At 44.8% G+C, this 20753-nt stretch overlaps 1 protein-coding gene across 1 annotated transcript in view; it reads right to left on the bottom strand.

The window, feature by feature from the left end:
• The window catches only part of SV2B (synaptic vesicle glycoprotein 2B), a 242381-nt gene that overhangs the window by 41924 nt on the left and 179704 nt on the right, over positions 1 to 20753 (bottom strand). Inside the window, exons 3-6 of the mRNA XM_055417742.2 lie at positions 12760 to 12940; positions 12142 to 12293; positions 3971 to 4104; positions 1962 to 2051 (exon numbers count right to left, since the gene is read on the bottom strand). Of these exons, the coding sequence (XP_055273717.1) occupies positions 1962 to 2051; positions 3971 to 4104; positions 12142 to 12293; positions 12760 to 12940 (557 nt within the window). The remainder of the gene's footprint in view (positions 1 to 1961; positions 2052 to 3970; positions 4105 to 12141; positions 12294 to 12759; positions 12941 to 20753) is intronic.

Here is a 20753-nt window from a genome sequence, read left to right as displayed (position 1 = left end):
TGAAGTGGACAGAAATCTACCCAAAGACTCCTCTTAAGAGAGTTCAGGGTTATTGTGGAATGAATACCGCAATAATATTTTATTAATTTTACTGCTTCACATGTGGGAAAATTCTTGGGAAATTGGCTCAAACTCAAAAGACATAACCTTCCTTGCATGAGTCAAGGAGAAAAATGTGTTTGATTCCACAGAGAGGATAGGGGAGGGGAGGGGATTAAAGAGGGAGAAAGAGGAGGTGGGTGGGGAGAAGGAAGGAGGAAACCCTGCACTCTGAGAGGTCGGTCCTCCGTGCCCCTTCAGCCCATGCAGTAGCAGAGTTGGGCACAACCGAATGATTAACACATACACATGCGTAAGAAAGTTTTGAGCTAAATGTTATTCTATAAAACTCCTGGAGGAAAGCATAGGCAGAACACTCTCTGACATAAACCACGGAAAGATCCTCTATGACCCACCTCCCTGAGTAATGGAAATAAAAGCAAAAATAAACAAACGGGACCTAATTAAACTTAAAAGCTTTTGCACAACAAAGGAAACTAAAAGCAAGGTGAAAAGGTAGCCTTCAGAATGGGAGAAAATGATAGCAAATGAAAAAACTGATACAGAATTAATCTCCAAAATATACAAGCAGCTCATGCAGCTCCTTACCAGAAAAATAAACAACCCAATCAAAAAAATGGGCCAAAGAACTAAACAGACATTTCTCCAAAGAAGACATACAGATGGTTAATAAACACATGAAAAGATGCTCAACGTCCCTCATAATCAGAGAACTGCAAATCAAAACCACAGTGAGGTACCATTTCACGCCAGACAGAATGGCTGCTATCCAAATGCAATAAATTCTGGAGAGGGTTTGGGGAAAAGGGAACCCTCTTACACTGTTGGTGGGAATGCAAACTAGTACAGCCACTATGGATAACAGTGTGGAGATTCCTTAAAAAACTGGAAACAGAACTGCCATACGACCCAGCAATCCCACTGCTGGACATACACACCGAGGAAACCAGAATTGAAAGAGACATGTGTACCCCAATGTTCATTGCAGCACTGTTTACAATAGCTAGGACATGGAAGCAACCTAGAGGTCCATCAGCAGACGAATGGATAAGAAAGTTGTGGTACATATACACAATGGAATATTATTCAGCTATAAAGAAGAATGCATTTGAGTCAGTTCTGATGAGGTGGATGAAATCGGAGCCTATTATATAGAGTGAAGTAAATCAGAAAGTAAAACACCAATACAGTATGTTAATGCATGGAATTTAGAAAGATAGTAACAACGACCCTATATGCAAGACAGGGAAAGGGACACAGATGTAAAGAACAGACTTTTGAACTCTGTGGGAGAAAGCGAGGGTGGGATGACTTGAGAGAATAGCATTGAAACATGTGTATTGCCATGTGTGAAACAGATGACCAGTGCACGTTCAATGCATGAAACAGGGTGCTCAAAGCCAGTGCACTGAGACAACCCAGAGGGATGGGGTGGGGAGGGAGATGGGAGGGGGTTGTGGATGGCGGACACATGTGCACCCATGGCTGATTCACGCCCATGTATGGCAAAACCACCACAATACTGTAAAGTAATTAGCCTCCAATTAAAATAAGTATTTTTTAGAAAAAGGATGATTCTGAATACTATTAGACACAAGTAGAATGCCTATGAGTGCTCTTAAACAATATATATTTATATGCAAATATAGGCACATCTGGCTATCTCTGTACGAATACAGCTAGTTTTTTCCTTTGCTATTTTTGAGCAATTAGTGGTACCAAGAAGGAATCCATCAAAATACAAAAAATAATTATGATGCAGTAATAGGAATGTTAGGGGCTTTATTTCCTTTTTGACAAATTTTCCGGGATGTCCTTATGCAATAAAGTTATTTTTTAGCAAACCAAACCAGTGGAGAGGAGAGGCCCCCTCCAGCTGGCACAGGTGGCCACGCACTCACCGTGAACACCTTCTCCGGGGCCCCCTTGGCCCTCATGTTGGTGTCGTGTACGTGCTTGAGAATCATCCAGGCTTCGTCGTGTTTGCCCATCTGGTAAAACCAAGGAGAGAGACATGAACAATCCTTTGCTAATTAGAGGTGGAAAACCCAACAGAAAGAACAGGGTGCTGATACCCGAGTCTTGGGCCATTGGTCATGGATACGTTACAATCTGAGGCTTGTGAAAAACCAGGACAAGCTTCTGTTGCAGCCCATCATGGAAGGATAATCAGGCTGTGCCTTCAAGGTGTAAATGCTGGGTATTATCATCATCATAGGCTGTGAGTAACTACTTGTAGTTTTAAGGCTGAATAGACTGCAGGTGGGAGCCATGATCCTCTCTGGAAGATTAAAGCCAAGACCCAACATATAATGGGTTCAATTGTGTCCCCCACACCACTTTGATATGTTGAAGTTCTAGCCCTCAGTGCCCCCAGAAGGTGACTTTATTTGCAAGTAGGGTTGCTGCAGATGTAATTAAGATGAGGTCATACTGGGGTAGGATGGGCCCCTAATCCAACATGATTGGTGTCCTTATAAGAAGAAGCCCAAGTGAAGACCTAGAGGCACTCAGAGAGAATACCTTGTGGTGACAAAGACAGATTGGAGTGAAAAAGTTGAAAGCCAAGGACCACCCCAAATGTAAGCAACCCACCCAGAAGCAGAAAGAGGCAAAGTGAAGGTTGCCCTACAGCAGTGGTCCCCAACCATTTTGGCACCAGGGATCTGTGTCATGGAAAACAATTTCTGCATAGGCCAGGATGCAGAGAATGGTTTTGGGAGAATTCAAGTGCATTTCATTTATTGTGCACTTTATTTCTATTATCACTACATCAGCTCCACCTCAGATCATCAGGCACTAGGTTCCAGAGGTTGGGGACCCTTGCCCTAAGGACTTCTGAGGGAGTGTGGTCCTGCAAACACCTTGATTTGGCACTTTTAACCAACAGATCTGGGAGACAACAAATTTCTGTGACTCTGAGACACTCAGTTTGTGTACCTTTGTTACAGCAGTCCTAGAGAGCTGCTGCTGCTGCTAAGTCACTTCAGTCGTGTCCGACTCTGTGTGACCCCATAGACGGCAGCCCACCAGGCTCCCCCATCTCTGGGATTCTCCAGGCAAGAACACTGGAGTGGGTTGCCATTTCCTTCTCCACCTAGAGAGCTAATACATATCAAAAAGCTTCTGAGATAAGCTTGGATTAAAAACAACAACAAGATTTGCTACATCTGCCCCTGACCAATGGGATGAAAGATGACATTCAAAAAGAAAGTCTGCAGAAAGTTAGAAGGAAGCTTGTGAGTGGACTCTGAGAACTGGGGCTGTAACAGTCTTGGAGTCCTATCACCCTTCCACCAGCCCTACCCATCTGACCACTGCAAGCACGAGAGCCTCCACCACCACCACCATCAAGTTGGAAACCTAATAGGACTGTGGGAGCAGCCTTCTGGAGGAGAGAGGTCCTGCAAAGACAAGAGTCTTAAAGGGCTAGGGAGCAGAGAAAGATCGACAACTCAGTTCACTGCTGTAACATGGAAAAAACTCCATGCAGCTTTTTGTGTTTCGTTTTCGGCATTTTTGGTTTTGTTTTGTTTTCTGCCTCACAGCATGTGGATGTTAGTTCCCTGCCCAAGAATTGAACCAGTGCCTCCTGCAGTGGAAGCACATTGGAGAGGACCACTGGACTGCTAGGGAAGTCCCGTTCATGCAGCTTTGAAGGTCATCAGGACCTCTGGGGAGCATGGGTACCAGAAGCATCTTCAAGAGGGTGCCCTCCAGCTCCACCCAGACTCCGGAAGCAGTACCGCTGCTCTGTGTTCTGTGAGCTTGAGTCCCTCCAGCCCTGGCAGTCCTTGAATCCTGGGCAGGCCACCATCACAATGGGTTTAATGATGGGCCAGGTCAAAGCCGACCTGGGACCAAGGGGCTAGGAAAGCAGGACTTGCATGGGGTGGGGGCACTGACTCACCTCCAGCAGAAACCTTGGGCTCTCTGGCATGAACTTCAGGGCCACCATGGACACAGTGCAGGGCAGAGCGCAGACGATGACAAACACTCTCCAGCTGTGGAAGTGGTAGTTGCTGCCCATGCTGAAGCCCCAGCCTGTGAAGAAGCAGACAGATATGCAGCACTATTTACAACAGTCAGGACATGGAAGCAACCTAAATGTCTGTCGACAAATGAATGGATAAATATGTACTATCGATTCATAGTGGAATACTACTCAGCCATGAAAAGGAATGAAACTGGGTCATTTGTATTGATATTGATGGACCTAGAGTCCATCATACCAAGTGAAGTAAGTCAGAAAGAGAAAAACAGATATCATATATTAATGCCTATATGTGCAATCTAGAAATATGGTACAAATGAGCCTGTTCACAGGGCAGCAATAGAGACACAGACATGTGGACACAGAGGGGAAAGGGGAGGGAGGAGTGAATGGGAGAGCAGGGTTGACATACACACACTCAGTCAGTTCAGGCGCTCAGCCGTGTCCGACTCTTTGCGACCCCATGGACCGCAGCACCTGTCCTCCCTGTCCATCACCAACTCACACAGTTTACCCAAACTCATGTCCATTGAGTCGGTGATGCCATCCAACAATCTCAACCTCTCTCGTCCCCTTCTCCTCTTGCCTTCAATCTTTCCCAGCATCAGGCTCTTTTCAAATGAGTCAGCTTTTCCCATCAAGTAGCCAAAGTATCAGAGTTTCAGCTTCAACATCAGTCCTTCCAATGAACACTCAGGTCTGATTTCCTTTAGAATGGACTGGTTGGATCTCCTTGCAGTCCACAGGACTCTCAAGAGTCTTCTCCAACCCCACAGTTCAAAAGCATCAATTCTTTGGCACTCAGCTTTCTTTATAGTCCAACTCTCACATCCATACGTGACTACTGGAAAAACCATAGCCTTGACTAGACGGACCTTTGTTGGCAAAGTAATGTCTCTGCTTTTTAATATGCTGCTGAGTTGGTCATAACTTTCCTTCCAAGGAGCAAGCGTCTTTTAATTTCATGGCTGCAGCCACCATATGCAGAAATAGATAGCTAGTGGGAAGCTGCTGTCTAGCACAGGGAGCTCAGCTCAGTGCTCTGTGATGACCTAGAGGGGTGGGATGGGGTGGTGGTGGGAGGGAGGCTCAAGAAGGAGGGGATATGTGTGTACATATGGCTGATTCCCTTGACTGCACAGCAGAAACTAACACAGCATTGTAAAGCAACTATACTCCAATTGAAAATAAAGTAGTCAGAGTGTCTCTGACACTTGGTCTTAGAGTGACCTTCAAGAAAGTGAAAGTGTTAGTCCCTTGGTCCTGTCTGACTCTTTGCAACCCTATGGACTGTAGCCTGCCAGGCTCCTCTGTCCATGGGATTCTCCAGGTAAGAATACTGAGGTGGGTTGCCATGCCCCTCTGCAGGGGATCCTCCCAACCCAGGGATCAAGCCTGCATCTCCTGCAGGCAGATTCTTCACCATCTGAGCCATCAGGGAAGACAAAGGAAAGCCAGAGCAGGGCCGTATGTGACCTAGGGTTTTGATGGGAGATTACTCTCACCCACGTCAAAGAGCAATACCAGCTCTGGGTGATTCCAAAGCATGGGGCTTAGGACCACAGTTTGAAAAACACTGTCAGTCGTAACACTAATTTTTTTTTTTTTAAGCAACTGAGCTTCTGCATTCAAACGAATTCATAATCATCGAAACAGAGAGGTGACTAGCTCCAACTCAGTTTTCATTATATTCAAAGTATTCCTAAAACTCATTTTTGGAAATTGCCTTCAGAATCTACAAAACGTTATTTCAAACATCTTTATAAGCAGCAGTTTTCCCTCTTTCGGGGAGCAGTGACACAGTGGAAAGTGCCGGACTTCCTCAGTCACAGAGGTCAGAGTTCAAATCGTGGCTTTCTCACGTTGTTGTCGCTATGTTGGGGAGTTTTCACAGCTGCAGAATGCAGCTGATGGTACTTCCACAGATGCACTGTGTGTGAAAGCTCCCCAGCAATCAATAACAACTCACCTGCTTTGAGGGTAGCTTTGACTTGTTTAGAAGTAGTTGCATGACATTTAGTGCCGAAGATATTGAGTAAAATATTTGAATATGAGCAAAGATCAGCAAAAGAACTGTTTTCTTTGAAAGCCAAGGTTATGAAATAGACTGGTTCTCTCACATCACTCAAAACAACCTCTGGAATTGAAGACAATTCCAACAGCATTTCTGGTTCTGGTTTTGTTCTTTTAAAGATTTTTTTGATGGGGACCATTCTTAAAGCCTTTATTGAAATTGTTGCAATGTTTCTTCTGTTGTTTGTGCTGCGCTTAGTCACTCCGTCATGTCCGGGTCTTTGCGACCCCATGGACTGTGTAGCCTGCCAGGTTCTTCTGTCCATGGGATTCCCCAGCAAGAATACTGGAATGGATTGCCATGTGCTCCTCCAGGGGATCTCACCAACTCAGGGACCAAATCCAGGGCTCCCCCATTGCAGGCGGATTCTTTACCATTTGAGCCACCAGGGAAGCCCATGAATACTGCAGGGAGAAGGCTATTCCTTCTCCAGGGGACCTTCCCAACCCAGGAATCAAATCGGGGTCTCATGCACTGTCCATGGATTCTTTACCAGAATTTTGTTGTTTACGTTTTGGATTTTTGGCCTCAAGGCGTGTGGGATCTTTGCTACCCAACTAGGGATTAAACCTGCACCCCCTGTGTTGGAAGGCAGTCTTAACCACTAGACCGGCAGGGAAGTCCCCCAATAGCATTTCTTAAAAAGACCTAACTTTATAAATAAATACAGCAATTTTTAAAGTTCAAAGGGTAAACATTATTCCGCTGTAAAATCTCTATTCCATTTACTTGAAAAATACACTAAATGGCTAACTCCAGAGGTGGGAGGTTTATGTCTTGAAGTCTATTACTTACCATTGTAGTTCAATTTGTTGTACTTGCCAGAGACTCCTAACTCTTGTTTCTGCAGATATTTCTAACTCTATTTGCAGAGGAAAAGGACTGGCCAGAGAGAATCCCAGGTGGAAAAACACGGGACTGTGGCCACTTTTACACAATGGCCACAGAACATAATGCACAGAATACATCCAGCCTTCTCAATCAGAATCAAACCTCTTTATGCACAGCCCGTTCTCCTTCCCATATCACTGGGGTTTGCTTGTTTATTTTAATTTTAATTAAAAAGCCTTTCCTTTCTCCTGGGAGTGACAACTGGAAGAGGAAGACAAAACCATAGGAAGATTTCCACATTCTCAGCTCATGTTCAAAAACCATTCTGGTGTAATTAGAAATAAAGTTGATCGAAACCACATAACCATCCAACTTAGGTGGGTAACAAGAGAAGAAGAACAGAAACAGGTATGTTTAGAAAGTACTCTGCCTCAGAGAGAGATTTTTTTCTTAATGATAATATGTGCAAATTATCCAAAATCCATTATTCCCTCATGCCTCTATGGTTTTTACGGTAACTTAGTAACCTGCACTTCATTAGGTACATCTTTGGGGCCTTAAATTAAATAAAATTAAATAGCGAACTGCTTCCAAATGTATGGAACAACTGCTAATCTGGAGACAAGGATTGTCTTGTTCACTGATCTTTTAGCTTGCCCTATTTTTTCTCCATCAGGATCTCACAAACAGCTGGTGCTGCTGACTACAGCGGGAATTAATCTTCCATAATATAGCCACTTTTTTCAGGGCTGTGCCCATAACTTCCCAGAAAAACATTCTGAGCTTTGTAATTTTCTTTCTTAATGACTCCATCAACCAAATTCCTGGTGCCAAGACCTCACATCATTTCATTCCGGCAAAAGCAATTAAATGGCTTGTACAAGCTACGTACATTCAGTCTCCTTTCTGGATCACCCCTGCATTTGTCCCTGCTGAGTGGAGGCGATGTTAGAGGATTAATGTCTTAGGTCTATTAAAAAATATCATCAAATAACTGGTTCACTGTGGACAAAACATCTGGTCCTGGTAAAAATGAGGCTTAAAATAAATAGTCACTCCTGTTACACTGTGATTCTAGTCTACCATATTTCTAGGATGGTTTTCCCTCAAGTAAATGTGCATTTCAAGCCTTCAAGCCTAATCATCCAAGAGGACATTTTTAAATGGCATGTAAAAGCCACAGATTTCATACAAGTATCAGTTCAGTTCAGTCACTCAGTCGTGTCTGACTCTTTGTGACCCCATGGGCTGCAGCATGCCAGGCTTCCCTGTCCATCACCAACTCCCGGAGTTTACCCAAACTCATGTTCATCGAGTCTGTGATGCCATCCAACCATCTCATCTTCTGTCATCCCCTTCTCCTCCTGCCCTCAATCTTTCCCAGCATCAGGGTCTTTTCCAATGAGTCAGTTCTTCGCATCAGGTAGCCAAAGTAATGGAGTTTCAGCTTGAGCATCAGTCCTTCCAATGAATATTCAGGACTGATTTCCTTTCGGATTGACTGGTTGGATCTCCTTGCAGTTCACAAAAGCATACAAATTGGAAAATATCCTGCCATTTGTAGTAGGATATTTAAGCACAATCCCTGCCATGGCCCCTCTGCCATGGGCATCCCATTCAGTCTTGATCAACAAGTTCCCAACCTGAATTATTTTATTGCTTCTTTAAAAACCAGACATCCAGACATTGGCACATGTTAGTGTATAAAGTGAAGTGAAAAAATGACGCAGTTTGTAATGACCACTGAAGGCTGCTACCCACCTCACAAAATCTTTCCAGTCCTTCACCACTGGGTTGCAGACTTGTGGTTTGGGTGGGACTGACCCCACCCCCAATGCCAGGGATGGGGAATGAAGTATATGAACCCTCAGTATCTGGCATCCTCTGGAGTGTAGTGATTGGCTGAGGTGAGCATATGACCTAAGCTGATCCAATCAAAAGGAAGCCAAGAACCTTTTCTCATTGGTTGGTTGTGCGGGCGGTCCGCTTACAGAACAAGCAGTCTGCAAACTGGGCTAGAATTGCTAATACAGCTTGGAGGGAAGCCAGCCCAAGTACTAGAATCATCTCCAAAATTTTCTCGACATTCTTTGCATCCCAAGAACTGCTGGCTGTTAAGGCTGGCACAGATCAGATCTCTAGAGTCAATTCCCTTTGCTTCTTTCTCCCTTCATTTTATAGATGAAGGAACCAAGCCTGGACAAGGTAGAGTGACTTGCCCCAAATTACACAGCCCCGCTATTTTGACTTAGCTTTTATCCAGAGTCTATTTGTTCCCCTCCCAGCAAATTTTTCTAATTCAATTTATATGTAGAAATAGTTTCTTACTGTTAATACATTTGGATCAATGACCAGGGGAAATGATATTATATTAATAGAAAGGACAAAAGCAATTCCTTGGACCTATGTAACCAACAGCCTGGATAATTAAAGTATGCCTTTGGGGGAAGGGTAGAATGCAGAGCCTAATATGGGGAATAATACAGTTTTATGTCTAAAATTATGAAAAACTGCCTGCATGAGCGCTTAGCCGCCTCAGTCGTGTCCGCCCATGACCTGATGGACTGTAGCCTACCAGGCTCCTTTGTCCATGGGATTCTCCAGGCAAGAATACTGGTGTGGGTTGCCATGCCCTTCTCCAGGGAGAACTGCCTATGGTAACAGAATTACCTGGAAAACATCTTTATTTCATTTTTTCTGTTCATATTTCTTTCTCTGTTTCTAATACAAAATCCGGTGGGATATGGTCTCAAAAACCATTTCCTCCAGCCTCAGGGCACACAGCTAGGTTACACTGCCCAGTGTCCTTTGCCACAATGTGTGGTCGCATTACAGATTTCGGGCGAAGGGAATGTGAGCAAAGAGGATGCGATCCACTTCATACCCTGCCCTTTAAAAGCACCCACATGCAACTGACCATGCTGTTTTCCTGAACTAGCATGTACGTTACATGCTGAGGAGGGGAGAGCACACACTGGGAGGAACCTGAGCCCTAAGATTACTGAGGAGCATAGCTGCCCACAGATCAGAAAGACCAGTTTTGAAGGAGGGGAAAATATCTTTGGTATTAAACCACTGAGATTTCAGGGTTGATCAGGTTCTCAGGGTAATATACCCAGCGTCTCCTTAACTACACCAATCCAAGAAGATTGATTCTTCTTAAAAAGATAATGCTGAAGCCTCCATTAGCCCAGAACAGATAACAGAGAGGTTTAGATTTAAAACAAGCATGCCAAGAGAAAAAGGAACCCTTCTATGCTGTTGGAGGAGATGCAAATTGGTACATCCTCCTAAGGAAAACAGTATAGAGGTTCCCTAAAAAACTAAAGATAGAATTACCATATGATCCTGCAATCCCACTCCTGGGCATTATCTGGAGAAAATTCTAATTCAAAAAGCTACATGCACCCCAGTGTTCATAGCAGCACTACTTACAGTAGCCAAGACCCGGAAGCAACCTAAATGTCCATGGCAGAGGAACGGATGAGGAACATGTGGTATATATTAGGCAATATCGCACGCATGCGTGCTAAGTCGCTTCAGTTGTGTCTGACTCTTTGCAACTCTATGGACTGTAGCCCACCAGGCTCCTCTGTCCATAGGATTCTCCAGGCAAGAACACTGGAGTGGGTTGCCATGCCCTCCTCCAGGGTATTTTCCCCACCCGGGGATCAAACCCACATCGTCTCCAGAGGCTCCTGTATTGCGGGTAGATTCTTTACCACTGAGCCACCAAGGAAGCCACACTATGGAATATTACCAAGCCATAAAAAATAATAAGACAATACCATTTGCAGCAACATGGATAGATCCAGAGATTATCAGACTAAGTGAAGACAGAGAAAGACAATTATCCTATGATTTCGTTTACATGTAGAATCTAAAAATGATGCCCATGAACTGATTTCCAAAACAGAAACAGACTGACAGACACAGAAAACAAATTAACAGTTACCAAAGGGCAAAGTGGGGAAGGGATAAGCTATAAGTTTGAGATTAACATATACACACTGCCATATATAAATAAAATAAGCATTAAGGACCTACGATATAGCATAGGAACCACACTCTATATTTTGTAATAAACTATATGGGGAAAGAATCTGAAAAAGAATAACTGACTCACATTCCGGTACCCCTGAAAGTAACACAGCATTGCACATAAACTGTACTTTAATAAACGCACACACACACACACACACACACACACACACACACACACACCAAGGAGGGGAATGGGTAGAGAAGTGTTGGTTAACTTCAGGGGCAGTTGTCTGCTCTTCCCTATGGTCTGCAGGATTCTAGATGATGGCAAAGCCTACACCCATAATCTGTAGTTTGCCAAAAATAATTTTGAAGGATGTTAATGGCATTACCCAGGATACTCCAAAGGCATAATCAAATTCAAAACTGCTGCCTTCTCCCTACTTTACTCTTAATAAAATCCAATAGTGAAAGTTAATGTTGCCAAGTCTCTGTCCAGAAAATCCAGTTTTTGCAATTAACCAAGATAATAAAATTGTCTCAGATGAAACCAAGACCTTGTCTGTAAGGGCTGCTCCATGTCTGCAGCCAAAAGAGGGACAGCAGGAAGTAAAATGGAAAATACATGAAAGCACCACACTGCGAGGGAGGGGGCGTCAGGGTTCAAGGTCATGCCAAGGCCAAGTCATCAGTCTGGCTGAGTCACCAGCTTCTTGGCCTCTGCTACACCATCTATAAAAAGGAGTTACTGAGCCTAACTCATTGTGAGGAGGAGAACTGGAGATGACGTTAACCTTAAAGGGCTTCCCGGGTGGCTCAGATGATAAAGAATCCACCTGCACTGCAGGAGGCCCAGGTTCGATCTTGAGGTCAGGAAGATTCCCCTGGAGAAGGGAATGGAGCCTAATTTGCTGTGAGCAGGAGGGCTGCAGATGAAAGTGGAAATCCCCTCAAATAAAAGAGAGGAAAGGAGAGAAGGGGGGAGGCAGAGACGGAGGGGAGACTGTATTATTTCCAGACAGATGTGCACTGGAATTAGCAACGTGTCTCCAGTGCTGGAAGTTCTTTAGAAAGATCAAGGTTGTACTCAGGAGCGGTGTATGAGAGTGTGGGATTAAGGCTGAGGACAGGAAATGCTGTGCAATGCAAGAGTCTGGGAACAAAGGCCCCTCGGCCCTTTGAAGCTTTCTGCACTCACCGTAGTGCGGGATGATGCTCCAGGCCATGGCAGATGCATAAATGCCCCCAGTCATCCAGAAGATGCCCAGCCAGCTGAGATGCTCTCCTCGCTTCTCCCGGGACAAGAATTCAGAGAAATAGGCAAACACGATGGGCAGAGCACCCCCAATACTGCAAGAGAAAACACCAGAAAGGAAGAACCAAGTCAGACACTACAAACAGTCAGACCAGGAACCCAATTGCCTTGTCCCGCCCTTGGGCCAAGTGGTGAAACAAACCAGTAAATTCAAAAGACCAGCCTAAGGCAGCGTTAGGTTCTTTTGACCTTATTCACTGACTGTGCAACCTAACCCCTTTCTAAGATTCAACCTTAACACAGTATCTTGAAAGTCACACAAAAATTCAGGAACTTCCCCGGTAGTCCAGTGGTTAAGACTCTGCCTTCCACTGCAGGAGGCATGGGTTCGATTCCTGGTTGGGGAACTAAGGTACCACATGTCGTGAGGTACAGCCCAAAATTAAAGAGCAGAATTCAGTTCAAGGTTTTCTGAAGGACCACTCAGAGGCGAGGTACCAGGATCGATGGACCACTGGTCTGGGGGCGGGAGGGGCCGGCTGAACCTCTGTGATTACGTACCCTATGCCTGAGATGAGCCTGCAGAAGAGGAAAGCGCCATACCCCTGTACGAAGGAGGAGAGGGAGGCGAAGGAGGCGTTGATGGCCAGGGAGATGCTGAGGACCCGCTTCCTCCCCAGCTTATCAGCCAGGCCCCCCAGGACGAAGGCTCCCCCCATCATTCCTAGGTAGACTATCAGCCCTGTGAGGAAAAGAAAGAGAGACGGGAGGGCGGGGAGACGAGACAAGAGATTAGAGGCTGTGCCATGTTTCAGGAAACCTGATGCCCATCTTAATGCATCCTAGAAATTCTGTGTCGCAAACATAAAAGGTGGAATGTGACAGATGTCGGCGGCAAATTAGACATGTTGGACAAATGCGACTTCTGAGGAACGCTACTCAGAAAATAACAGCCTCACCAGGTTGACACATATGTACACGTGCTAAAATAGATCAGCCAGAACTGGGCTTGACGTACCTTTCTTTGAAATGCGTAATGTGCAGCTGAAGGAAATTCTGTCATTTTTATTTTTAAACAAAAAAGTGGCAGTGCCTCAGATGTCCTTACCTGTGGGGTTATGCTTAAACACAAATTTCCAGGAAAAAGTGTGGTGAGGCAGGTATGGGGACCATCGGGAGGGAAAAGACAAGACGAGAGTGATAAGAGCAATTACCAACAAGACAGTTTATTTTATTAAACACCCAAGAAGGCCCTTTTTCAAGCCACGACCAATGTTCAGATTTCTTTTTTTTTATTGGACTGTAATTAACTTTAAATGTTGAGATTTCTCAGGAGAATGTAGAAGAGAGCAGCCATGAGCTATCCTTTCTTCAACAGGTGTAACTACTATGTGCTTTGTAATACAATCAATTACCCTAGTGGTGGTTTAGTCTGCGTCCCACTCTTTGCGGCCCCATGAACTGGAGCCCACCAGGCTCCTCTGTCCATGGGATTCTCCAGGCAAGGATACTGGAGTGGTTTGCCATTTCCTCCTCCAGGGGATTTTCCCCACCCAGGAATCGAACCCAGGTCTCCTGCATTGGCAGGTGGATTCTTTACCACTGAGCCACTGGGGAAACCCCATCAGTTACCTTAAGATATAGAAATATAAATACACTGTTGTAGACACATTTATGGAATTCCAATGAAACCAGCATCCTCAGAGAGGTGACAGATCTCTAGAAGCACACAGATAATTCTTTCCAACTAAAAACTGAATACTTACTATTTATCAAAGACTGTTGCTAAGAATATATTGATACATTATATACTAAACCCAAGAAGGAAATTTTGGAGAACGTCTTTCATACAGTGGAAATCCTGAATACAAATTAGGTAAGTGTCCTTTTGCTCAACCTTGACTGTAAATCAGATGAAGATCATTTATCTTTCACAAAAAGGAAGCTTCTCCTGACCCATGGATGTTTTATTTAGGCAGATGTGTGCTGGGAAGGGCCCACGTACAGCTAAAATCTTCATTAGCTGTTTAATCAACTTGAAGGGAGGTCCCCAAAAGGAGCAATTGAACTATGCTCTGCTTTCTCTTCCCAGTGGCAGGTTTCCTTCTTTTATTATTTTATTTTATGAGATGGAAAGAAGAGAACTTTGGCGCTGTCAGTGGTTTTCACTAACTAGGATTTCCTTCACTTACATGCCTTGTCACTTTTCACCTCTACACAACTCAGAGGCAGGAAATAACCTATTTCCTTTTTCCCTTCCATATATGACATCAATCAAGGAAACATGCCTATGAGTCTACAAGCATGCATTCAAGGCCTGTTATTAGTTAAGAGCTATTTGGTGGCGCTGGTGGTAAAGAACCCACCTGTCAATGCAAAAAAATAAGAAACTCAGGTTCGATCCCTGGTCAGGAAGATCCCCTGGAGGAGGGCATGGCAAGCCACTCCAATATTCTTGACTGGGAAATCCCATGGACAGAGGAGCCTGGCAGGCTACAGTCCATGGGGTCACAGAGTCAGACATGACTGAAGTGACTTAGCCCATGTTTCCATTACTGGGAATACAGCGGGATACAAATGCATGAAAATCCCTGCCTTCTTGGACCTTACATTCTAGTTGGGAAAAGAGGTGATAAGTAAGTGAGTGAAATATACAGTAAGTGGGTTGCTGAAAATGAAACAAAGAAAAATAACATGGAGGCAGAGATAGGGAGAATCAGAGTGGGAGGTGACATTTCCAAACAAGATGGTTCAGAGATCCCTTGGGGAACTGGGACATTTGGGAAAGACCTTCAGTGAGTCAGATGTGGGGCTGTCTAGGGGAAATTGCTGGACCTATGCTCCTGGGCCCAGGGTTTTTCTCCACTACTATTTTACCAGTTTCCCAGCCCACAGCTTAGAAAATATAATGAGCAATCTCCCACTTTATTAGGTCATTGACATTTGTGTTTGAGAAAATGAGCCAAGACTTGCAACCCCAGCTCAGGCCTGGGCCATGCTGTATTGTAATGATGTCTGGTTAGTGTTCCCACTAGACTCTGAGTTTATCTGCCTGATTCAGCCCTGACCAGTCAAGGACTTTCAGCATCTGGCTCCTGGCAGACTTAATCTTGCCCAGTTCTTAGCCATTGAGTATTATGTCTCAATGCCTTACTCATTGATGAGGGTGTCTTAAAATCATCTTCTGTGGCCATGACCCATTTCTATCAAGAATGAATTGGGGGCTTCCCTGGTGGTTCAGTGGTTAAGAATCCACTGCACAATGCAGGGGACACCGGTTGGATCTCTGGTCTGGAAAGATCCCACATGCTTCGGAGCAATTAAGCCTGTGTGCAGCAACGACTGACCTACCTGCCTAGAGCCTGTGCTCCCCGACAAGAGAAGCCACCACCGTGAGAAGCCCACGCATCTCCACTAGAGAGCAGCCCTCACTCGCTACAACTAGACAAAGCCCGTGCACAGCAAGAAAGACCCAGCACAGCCAAAAATAAACAAAATAAAAGTAAATAACTATTTTAATTTATTTTTTTAGTAATTAATTTATTTTTTATTGGAGGCAAATTATTTTACAATATTATATTAGTTGGTTTTGCCATATATTGACATGAATTCACCCCGGGTTTACATAAGTTCCCCCTCCTGAACCCCCCCCACCTCCCTCCTCCCTTTATCCTCCCTCATAGAATGAATTGGGTCCTGCGCCTGGGTCGGGCTGTAGCTTTCCTGTTACTCTTACCAGGTGTACTAGTCTGCAAGGCTGGCTTTGTGCCTGGTGTCCATGCTAGTTTCCTACCAGCATCTGATGCCCCAACCAGTTAGAAAAGTCCCAAACTTTGCCCTGCCCGACCAGGCCTCCCCCAGGAAAGAACTGGGTTCTATTTTCTCAGACTTAGACAACCTACCTAACACGACACCCATGGCCAGAGCCCCAGATATGAGATGCTTTGCCCTTCCTCTCCGCTCCCAGATAGACCCCTGGGAGATCACCACCAGCCCAGTTCATGAGGGAGTTTTACATCATTCCTTATGCTTGGTAATTCAGGCTTCCAGACCAGAGCAGAGAGGAAACTATTTTCCCCAGGTAGGTATGTGCCGGAGAAGGCAATGGCAAGCCACTCCAGTATTCTTGCCTAGAAAATCGCATGGACAGAGGAGCCTGGTGGGCTGCAGTCCATGGGGTCGCTACTAGTCGGACACAACTGAGCGACTTCACTTTCACTTTCACACATTGGAGAAGGAAATGGAAACCCACTCCAGTGTTCTTGCCTGGAGAATCCCAGGGACGGCGGAGCCTGATCAGCTGCCATCTATGGGGTCGCACAGAGTCGGACACGACTGAAGCGACTTAGCAGCAGCAGCAGGTATGTGCAGCTTCCAAGTTTGGTTGGCCTCATTTTAGTACAACTCCCTGCCTAAATGCTGGGAAAGACTGTGGGCAGGAGGAGATGGGGGTGGCAAAGGAGGAGATGGTTGGATGGCATCACCAATTCAAGTGGACATGATGAGTTTGAGCAAACTCCAGGAGGTAGTGAAGGACAGGGGAGCCTGGTGTGCTGCAGTCCTTGGGGTTGCAAAGAGGACATGACTAAGTGACTGAACTTCCAGCATCCCATTCAGCCAACAAATGACTTGTGTTGGTCTTGTGATATCTGGTTAGTAAACATTTAGAATAAAGAAAGATATATTGAAAGGGAGGAAGGAGATCCAGTGGTTTAGAATCCCTGATTGTCCAGTGGTTAAGAATCTACCTTGCAATGCAGGAGACACAGGTTTGATCCCTAATCAGGGAACTCAGATCTCACATGGCCCGAGCAACTAAGCCTGTGAGTCGAGCTAGAAGGTCCATGAGCCTCAATGAAGATCCCACATGCTGCAACTAAGACCAGACACAGTCAAATAAATAAATAGATATTTAGGGGAATAAAGGAAGGGAGGAAAGGGGAAAGGAGGAGGAGGGAATTCCCACCCAAAACACAGCTCCATGAGCAAAGCAGATGCTAGAGTGGCTTTAAGCCACAGGACTAGATAACGGGGTAGCAAGTATATAGTTCGACCAGTAACACTGAAGAAGCTGAAGTTGAATGGTTCTATGAAGACCTACAAAATCCTCTAGAACTAACACCCAAAAAAGATATCCTCTTCCTTATAGGGGCCTGGAATACAAAAGTAGAAAGTCAAGAGCTACCTGGAGTAACAGACAAATTTGGTCTTAAGAGTACAAAATGAAGCAGGTCAAAGGCTAACATAGTTTTGCCAAAAGAACGCACTGGTCATAGCAAACACCCTCTTCCAACAACACAAGAGAAGACTCTACACATGGACATCACCAGACGGTCAACACCAAAATCAGATTGATTATATCCTTTGCAGCCAAAGATGGAGAAGCTCTATACAGTCAGCAAAAACAAGACCAGGAGCTGACTGTGGCTCAGATCATGAACTCCTTATTGCCAAATTCAGTCTTAGATTGAAGAAAGTAGGGAAAACCACTAGACCATTCAGATATGACCTCAATCAAATACCTTATGATTATACAGCAGAAGTGACAAATAGATTTAAGGGACTAGATCTAATAAACAGAGTGCCTGATGAACTATGAACAGAGGTTCATGACATTGTACAAGAGGCAGTGATCAAGACCATCCCCAAGAAAAAGAAATGCAACAAGGCAAAATCATTGTCTGAGGAGGCCTTACAAATACCTGAGAAAAGAAGAGAAGCTAAAGGCAAAGGAGAAAAGGAAAGGTATACCCGTTTGAATGCAGAGTTCCAAAGAATAGCAAGGAGAGATAAGAAAGCTTTCCTCACTGATCAATACAAAGAAATAGAGGGAAACAATAGAATGGGAAAGACTAGAGATCTCTTCAAGAAAATTGGAGATACCAAGGGAACGTTTCATGCAAAGATGGGCTCAACAAAGGACAGAAATGGTATGGACCTAACAGAAGCAGAAGATATTAAGAAGAGGTGGCAAGAATACACAGAAGAACTGTACAAAAAAGATCTTCACAACCCAGATAATCACAATGGTGTGGTCACTCACCTAGAGCCAGACATCTTGGAATGTGAAGTCAAGTGGGCCTTAGGAAGCATCGCTATGAACAAGACTAGTGGAGCTGATGCAATTCCAGCTGAACTCTTTCAAATCCTAAAAGATGATGCTATGAAAGTGCTGCACTCAATATGCCACCAAATCTGGAAAACTCAGCAGTGGCTACAGGACTGGAAAAGGTCAGTTTTCATTCCAATCCCAAAGAAAGGCAATGAGAAAGAATGTTTAAACTACTGCACAAATACACTCATCTCACACACTGGCAAAGTAATGCTCAAAATTCTCCAAGCCAGGCTTCAACAGTACGCGAACTGTGAACTTCCAGATGTTCAAGCTGGATTTAGAAAAGGTAGAGGAACTAGAGATCAAATTGCCAACAACCTCTGGATCATCGAAGAAAGTTCCAGAAAAACATCTACTTCTGCTTTATTGACTATGCCAAAGCCTTTGACTGTGTGGATCACAATAGACTGTGGAAAATTCTTAAAGAGATAGGAATACCAGACCACCTAACCTGCCTCCTGAGAAATCTGTATGCAGGTCAAGAAGCAACAATCAGAACTGGACATGGAACAACAGACTGATTCCAAATTGGGAAAAGAGTACGTCAAGGCTGTATATTGTCACCCTGCTTATTTAACTTATATGCAGAGTACATCATGAGGAACGCTGGGCTGGAAGAAGCACAAGCTGGAATCAAGATTGCCAGGAAAAGGATCAGTAACCTCAGATACGCAGATGAAACCACTCTTATGGCAGAAAGTACAGAAGATCTAAAGAGCCTCTTGATGGAAGTAAAAGAGTAGAGTGAAAAAATTGACTTAAAGCTCAGCATTCAGAAAAATAAGATCATGGAATCTAGTCCCATCAGTTCATGGCAAACAGATGGGGAAACTATGAAAACAGTGACAGACTTTGTTGTTTTGGGCTCCAAAATCACTGCAGATGGTGACTGCAGCCATGAAATTAAAACATGCTTGCTCCTTAGAAGAAAAGCTATGACAAACCTCGATAGCATATTAAAAAGCAGAGACATTACTTTGCCAACAAAGGTCCATGTAGTCAAAGCTATGGTTTTTCCAGTAGTCATGTATGGATGTGAGAGTTGGACCATAAAGAAAGCTGAGCACCGAAGAGCTGATGCTTTTGAACTGTGGTGTTGGAGAAGACTCTTGAGAGTCCCTTGGACAGAAAGGAGATCTAACCAGTCCATCCTAAAGGAAATCAATCCTGAATATTTATTGGAAGGACTGATGCTGAAGCAGAAGCTCCAATACTTTGGTCACCTGATGCCAAGAACCGACTCATTGGAAAAGACACTGTTGCTGGGAAAGATTGAAGGCGGGAGGAGAAGGGGCCGACAGAGGATGAGATGGTTGGATGGCATCACTGACATGATGGACATGAATTTGAGCAAGCTCTGGGAGTTGGTGATGGACAGGGAAGCCTGGTGTGCTGCAGTCCATGGGGTCAAAAAGAGTCAGACATGACTGAGCAACTGATCTGAACCAACCTGAAGTACTCAACACACTTAAGAAGCCTAATGCATCCTATAACAGCAGCAAAATAGCAAATAAAGACTCAGCACTGGCCACTAGACAGGAGACCTGGGTTTGATCCCTGGGTCATGAAGATCCCTTCGAGAAGGGAATAGCAACCCACTCCAGTATTCTTGCCTGGAGAATCCCATGGACAGAGGAGCCTGGCGGGCTACAGTCCACGGGGTCACAAAGAGTCGGACATGACTGAGCAACCAAGCACACACACACACATGTATGTATATATATATAGTTGCTGTACAGCAGAAACTCACACAACATTGTAAAAGCAACTATACTCCAATAACAATTAATTTAAAAAATAAAATAACATTGAATTTCAGATTTTAAAAAAAAGTTCGTCAGGGTTCCGCCTTGGTGATGGGATGTATCACAGGCGGGGGCAGACAGCAGGCGCAAAGACAGGGAGGCAGGAGCAGCACCCGATGTAAGTGGGCCACTGCCTGCAAGGAGCTCCGTGTGAACAGAATGCAGGACACATGGGACACCTGGCGAGGACCCAGGGATGCGAAGGACCGCGGCCAGGCCATAAACGGCGCAGAGGGTGTGTGTGTGCGGGAGAGAGAACATGCATACATGCGCATGACTGCATGCACATGTGCTGTCCACATGCGTGTGGGCCTACTAACTTAGGAGAAGGGGAGACAAGAATCATACGAATGGTCAGGACATTTGGTAAGAACCCATCTATACACCCCTGGAGAAGGAACTGGCAACCCGCCAGCATTCTTGCCTAGAGAATTCCGTGGACAGAGGACCCTGGTGGGCTGCTGTCCATAGGGTCGCACAGAGTCAGACACGACTGAAGCATCTTAGCATGCATGCATACATCCCACACCCTGGCCCCACCCCGGAGGAAAACATCAGAGTCCAAAAGAAGTTCTATTTTTCTCTTACTTCAATAAAGCTGTCTTCAGCACTTCTCCAGTTTCACTGTGCACACA

The sequence above is a fragment of the Moschus berezovskii genome, chromosome 21 (assembly GCF_049115385.1).
Source record: "Moschus berezovskii isolate FMDL1 chromosome 21, NW_MosBer_1.0, whole genome shotgun sequence".
Lineage (NCBI taxonomy): Eukaryota > Metazoa > Chordata > Mammalia > Artiodactyla > Moschidae > Moschus > Moschus berezovskii.
The sequence above is the reverse complement of the archived record's forward strand: the minus strand, read 5'-3'. Positions and strand labels throughout refer to the sequence as shown.